Here is a 6,560-nt window from a genome sequence, read left to right on the forward strand (position 1 = left end):
AAAATCTAACCAGGTATATTTATGTGAATATAGTTATATGTGCGGGGATGAGGATAGCCATGTTTATATATGTGTGCAAGCATGTATGTTGGTGTGTATGCATCTGTGTACAGTATATGCATTCACACATTTGTACGTATATATGAATGTAGACATCTATATGGATAAGTTTTTCAAAAGGCATTAAAGCTTAACAAAAGTTAATATGAACAAGTTATATCGAAAAACCTACATGAATAAGTCACCTGACATCTAAAATGACACTTTAACTACCACACATGGCTTAACAGCTGAGAGTTAAAGTCCTCGCATGTAGCTTTTTTTTCTGGTATATTGTGCTACATTTATTACTTCCATTATAATATAACTATTAAATCTCCCTCATTAACCCAGTCCTCTTCATTAACTGTAGTATTTTCATTTTCCCTGTTGTTCTTTGACCTCTGAATAACATGTTCCCTATGAATGTACACTTGAATATATATATATATATATATATATATATATATATATATATATATATATATATATATATATATATATATATATATATATACATATATATATATATATATATATATATATATGTGTGTGTGTATATATATATATATATATATATATATATATATATATATATGTATATATATATATATATATATATATATATATATATATATATATATATATATATATATATATATATATATATATATATATATATATATATATAAACATATATGCATATATATATATATATATATATATATATATATATATATATACTCATATATATGAATATTTATGTATATATTTATATATATATATATATATATATATATATATATATATATATATATATATATATATATATATATATAGAGTATGTGTGTGTGTGCATACGTATTTGCATTGAGTAAATTTACAAAAAGGAGAGATAAATACCAGTTATCATGTACCATTTTAGCATTTAATATATTTCAAAATTCGTTCAACAAATGAAAATCTGTTTTGTGTTAGATCAGCTTAAGGTTAAAGAAATCTTTTTAACAATTAGTCATGGTGGTGAATATGTTCGCCATGGTTGTACACCTTGACGTGAGTGTGATGGAAGTTGGTGACCTGTTCGAAGATACGTTCATCTTCAACATGGCGATCGAAGGGGTAACCATGAGGCCTCTTGTCGGGGTAGACTCCATGAGAGCCGTAGTGCATGAACTCCTCCTTGGTGTGAATGTCAGGAATGGCAGCGTCTTTCTCGCCGTCGGTCACACACACGTACAAATCGAATTCCACGCCATTTTCGTTACCTTTGGGAAGGAGGAAACGATTTGGCACGCCAACAGCACTCTCGAATTCATGGAGATCGAGGTCTCCTCCGCTTGAAAGGGCAGCTTCGGTCTTTTCCATGAGGGTCTTGAAGCTGGGCACATCAGATACTGTGACTGATGAATCGGTGGATTTGCGGACGATGTGGTTGTCGCCAGATGATACTATTGGAAGATAAAACAGGAAATTAGTATAGATATAAGCAGAATAGGGAACCATTCATTCACATTCAACTTACCTGCTGAAGTATAACTTACTGATCTCCACAAAAAAAAGATATGTCAATATTTTAGTCAATCATATCAATATTGAAAGTATTACCTCAACAAAAAACTAGAAGATATTTTTTATCCTCTGTATTAGTAGCCATTTTAATCATAATGAATAGTTAGTTAAAGCCTTTCATGTAATATTTTATATAAAATATCGTAAATAAAACTTGAAATTCCCAATAAAACCATATTGTTTATGTGTAAATACTACTCATAAAAAATATGCATTTGCAGAATAATATTATTGGGAGGAAATTCAGTTAATGGTGAGTATGAAAATTATTGGGTAATAAAAGCATAAATACTTACATTTTACCCAGAATCTGTCGAGTTCAATTGCTTGCCACCTTGCATCGTCGAAGGAGAATTCTACACCATTGTTGTCCTTATGGGGCCAAATGTAAATTCGAACAGTTGCCAAAGTATCTGCTCCTTTGTTGTTCTTAATGTCAATGTTGTAGGAGAATTCCTTGTGGTTCAGACGAGGAACATATGTATCGATGTCAACATCTGGGATATCTTCGGTGTCATCCACAGCATTGATCAGACTGTATTCAAAATCTTCGAAGTAAGTCTCCAGTTTACCATCAATAGCAACATTAGTTACTTCTACTCCTTCAAAGTCTAAGTCCTCAAAGCTGTAGCTAGGTAGACTGTCCTTGTGCTCCCTGAAGATGTTATCCATGTATTTGTGAAGTCTGAAGAAACCTGGATCACGAGTGGCAGTTTCGAAGTGTTCCATAACACCTGGAGGCATGTTGTATTTTCCGTGAGGATCTGTTTGACGACCAAGCATTATATGGGCGGTATTGTGAAGAGCTCCATAGTATTGTACATTAGGACTGTAGAGAGAAGACTCAATAATATCACCAAGAATGTCAATTCCATGCTCGTTCATGATATCAATGTGAGTACCATCTTCTTTGATGATGTATCCGTGAGCAATAGCATCTCTGATACGGCTTTCATAGATTACCATATCTCTGACTCGTGCAACTCCATCAACATCTTCAAAATGAATATCATCAGGACGAGATGGGAAAGCCCCTCCGTATTTGTAGGAAGTATGTGGAGCAAATCCATCATGGATAGGTTTCTCCCAGTGAAGTTCCTGTACTGGCTCCAAGTAGTTGGAAATTCTCTCAGCATCAAAGCGAACAGCAAGCTGGTTATGTACCCAGAAGAAGTTCTCTCCTTTGCGGTCAATCTTATGAGAATAAGAATCCCTCCACCAGAAGGGGAATTCCAAGTGCCAGAAAACGTGATGGGTGTTCATGCCAATGTCTTCACCAAAGTAGGCTACACGTTGTTCCTTGTTCCTTGCTGTACCGGTGAATGAGGATTTGATTTTGGTAGGAGTTTGCCTCATCTTGGCTGCATAGGCTTCTTGAATAACCTCGGTGTTTGTGAACATGTGAGGGGTGACTTCATAGAGTGGAGGAAGCACGACATGTTCAGCCAAAGGATGGTGGATGGCGCCAGCATAAACTGCATACACAAATTCTCCCTCGTTCATACGGTCACGGAAAAAGGCAGCATTTTTGACAACGGTTTCCCAGTCTTTGCAATGCATGAAGACGTCGAAAAGCATCAGAGCTTCCTCACGTTGCCTATCGTTGAAGAGGGAGAACCAATGCTTCTGCTCCAGCAGTCGGTGATCTTTCAGCTCCTTCATGAGACGGTGGACTGCTTCTCCATTATCTGAGTAATGGGAAGTGTCGGCCTCTGGGTCAAAGGTTTTGGCATAGTTCTTGTGATTTTCATCACGAAGGTTCTCGTTTACTTTCCACAGAAGATAGTTTACATCATGCTGCTTCTGGGCGTTGGAAACATCTGAAATAAGTAATTATAAGTCATCAAGAATGTATAGATATTAAAGAACTGTTCTTGTCTTTTATTATCAAACAGTTACAGTGGTTGTTTTCCTTATTGAAATATTTTAAGAAAATTAATAGAAACTTAGGTAATCTGGTTTTTTACTACTTGAAAGCCTCAGAATAATTACATATCCAATCATATAGAATGGGATCTTTAATTTAAAGTATTGTATTAAATAGTTTATAATGAAAACAATTATGTTTTCAAAGGGTATGCAATATCTATAGAAAAGCAGGATCACATATTCTTCTCCTTCAAAAAGAGGTAAATTATTTATAAATAGGATGAAATGTTGATATGATTATGAATTTTATGGTTCATCTTCCATTAATTTAATAAAAATCCTATTAAGTTAAAACCAGCGTCTTCATAAAAAAGATTACCTTTTTTATTTTCTGGTGAAAGCTGAATGAAAGGTAGAGTATTGATAAAAAAACCGCATAATAATGGTATGACTTTTGCCTTTTTAATTAGGCTATTTTACTTTTAAAGGTAACTAATCTCCTCCATATCAGTAATCTGCTAGCAGCAGTTTAAAAACAAATATAAAAATTATATATAAAGAAACATGATATATTGAATGATTATGCCCAGAGAACATAAATTGTAATCTCAATCATATAATTCCTAAGCAAATAACTGATAGTAACATGAGCTGCTGCTACTTATTTGTAAAAGTACAGATTTTTTTTTTGGTAAGATTTGCTTTATATATAAAAAATGACTTTTCGACAATAAACGGTATATCTAAATTTATTCAAACAAAAGTGTGCGATTTATGATGATAGAATCATGCATATTTTACACCAATGTCATAAAAAATAATAAGAAATTTATAACTTACATAGAACTTTGAGCAATATACAATAATTAAAATTTACCCTCATCTGTGCATTGAACACCTATTCTAGGTTTTGATTGATCTTTTGCAAAGCATAACAATTTTTACCATTAAAAATCTGCTGATTCATATGTTCAATATGCAGCTCTTCGGGCCATTTCTCAAATTCAGTTTCACGAGTATCATAATAGAAGCATTTACCTAATAAGCATAAACTTGGTTAACAATTCCATACATTAAAGTTATAATCATTAGCTAAAATAATGAATCCACCGGAGAGGCTTCACTCACCTGCCGAAGCAACCGAGAACAGGGCAGCCCCGACCACTGCCAAAATGAGTAAAGTCTTCATGATGACTATGCACGAAGGTAATCCTCTTTGGACGCCTATATATACCAAGAGGAGAAGCAGCAGCTCCTCCCATAAGCCCTCTTAAGCACCACCCATCCACTCCAGTATGTGATGTTTATTGAACTTTGATGAAAGATTATGGTTTTGCTATCAACAGAAATAGGGATTGATACCCGAATAATCATATAATAATGTAACCTTTAATAAGGAGACATTTTCTGTAAATTTTGTGGTCATGGTGGGATAACTTAGTTAGTTATAAATAGACGGTATAAGTAACGGCTGAATAAAAAGAGATATGACATCCATTACCAGCAAATCGTCTTTCTGTATTTTCAAACGTATAACTTTTACAAAATCTATGGTCTTCACCATATCTGTCTTCAAGTGGTCTTGTATCACAACGCAAGATATTAATGTACATGTTCCATCGTCCGATCGATGTTCTTTTCTTTTGGTGAAAGAAGTTCTTGATTTGTCGTGTTCTTTTTATGTTCCATTTCTTCATATAACCTTTTTTTTCTTAACTTATAAGCAGTAGTTGATGAGTGTAGGTCCGATGCACATTTTCTTAGTATAGGTTACTACCCTTAAAGTATAATTTATACAAGAATTCTATTAAGAAAAAAAAAATAGCCCGTTAAACCCAATAAACTACCACGAACGATTTACTTATTTCAGTCCAAATTATCATCGTTGAGGCACAAATTTTCATCAAAAAATTCTTTCTCTTAGGATATCATATTAATCAAAATTCTAATTGTTGAGATATGTTTTTTCTTAATTCTACCTATTCTCATCTTTTATTGAAGATTACTGAATGTTCAGATATTAGTTTTTATTGATTTTTACATATAGTCTGAATTCCAATTTCTATCCCATCGGGATGAAATAGATGAAATATCATGTAATACAGATCTCAGATATATATATTCAACAATTTTGTAAGATATTGGGAATGTTTGAAGCCCTCATTATTCATTTACAGTTCTAATGTATTTAATTAAATGCATCCTGTTTAATTTTCCTTTCATATGCGTAAGTTTTCTGCAATATACATTTCTCATATTGCCTATGTTTTATTAATATTTCTGTGAAATCCCGTTTAGTTTATTAATATATTTCATATTCCATATGAATTCGTGTGCAATAATAATAATAATAATAATAATAATAATAATAATAATAATAATAATAATAATAATAATAATAATAATAATAATAAAAATAATAATAATAATAATAATAATAATAATAATAATAATAATAACTTCAATTCAGATTAGTTTTCATACGTTTCATAATAAGTACAATGAAATTATTTCATTAATCTTATCATTGTTAATAATAAATGTTCATTTATAATTCTTTGATTTACTTCCTTTTCTCTACTAAATATATCAATTTATGCATTTATTGCCTAACAAAATAAAACTGTTTTGGCCTGAACACGAATCTGTAATATCTAATCAATTACCAAAGACAGATACTACAGTAAGATCGTCAAATGAAAGAAGTAACATATCACTAAAAACAAAATGATTAAACCCCATCAACCATCCTCTATGATTTTGACTTCCATAAAGCTATTCTTATATATGAATATACCTAAATATGTAACAATATAACAAAATCGTACATACACTATTAAAATTTCTCAGTAGAAAAACGGTAAATTCCTGGCAACATTTATTCCAGGATTTTTACCGTTTTAAAAACGAATATATAGACGTAAAAGAGTGAAATGGGGTTTGAGAACATTGTACTTTTACGGAAAATTTCCGATTAAAATTATGGTTTCTTCTAACAGTGTATTGTACCTATTTCTGAAATATATTGAAGAAGTTCCACGCCAGGAAATGAATATTTCACGTGTATATGCATAACTGCA

At 31.8% G+C, this 6,560-nt stretch overlaps 1 protein-coding gene across 1 annotated transcript; it reads right to left on the reverse strand.

Annotated features, from left to right (window-relative positions):
- Positions 1–1,040: 1,040 nt before the first annotated feature.
- Positions 1,041–4,759, reverse strand: LOC137616620 (hemocyanin subunit-like). Its single transcript, XM_068346522.1, has 3 exons — positions 4,609–4,759; positions 1,908–3,431; positions 1,041–1,490 (listed from the first exon to the last, which is right to left on the reverse strand). Exons 1-3 carry the CDS (start codon positions 4,667–4,669, stop codon positions 1,051–1,053), a joined length of 2,025 nt encoding a protein of 674 aa, XP_068202623.1. The 5' UTR covers positions 4,670–4,759; the 3' UTR covers positions 1,041–1,050.
- Between the last annotated feature and the right edge of the window lie 1,801 nt (positions 4,760–6,560).

The sequence above is a fragment of the Palaemon carinicauda genome, chromosome 22 (assembly GCF_036898095.1).
Source record: "Palaemon carinicauda isolate YSFRI2023 chromosome 22, ASM3689809v2, whole genome shotgun sequence".
Taxonomy (NCBI): domain Eukaryota; kingdom Metazoa; phylum Arthropoda; class Malacostraca; order Decapoda; family Palaemonidae; genus Palaemon; species Palaemon carinicauda.

Coding starts and splice junctions, on each gene's coding strand:
- LOC137616620 (XM_068346522.1), bottom strand. CDS start 4,669: ATGAAGACTTTACTCATTTTGGCAGTGGTCGGGGCTGCCCTGTTCTCG. Junction 3,432..4,608: donor GTTCTCGGTTGCTTCGGCAG/GTGAGTGAAGCC, acceptor TACTTATTTCAG/ATGTTTCCAACGCCCAGAAG. Junction 1,491..1,907: donor CGACAGATTCTGGGTAAAAT/GTAAGTATTTAT, acceptor ATCTTCCAATAG/TATCATCTGGCGACAACCAC.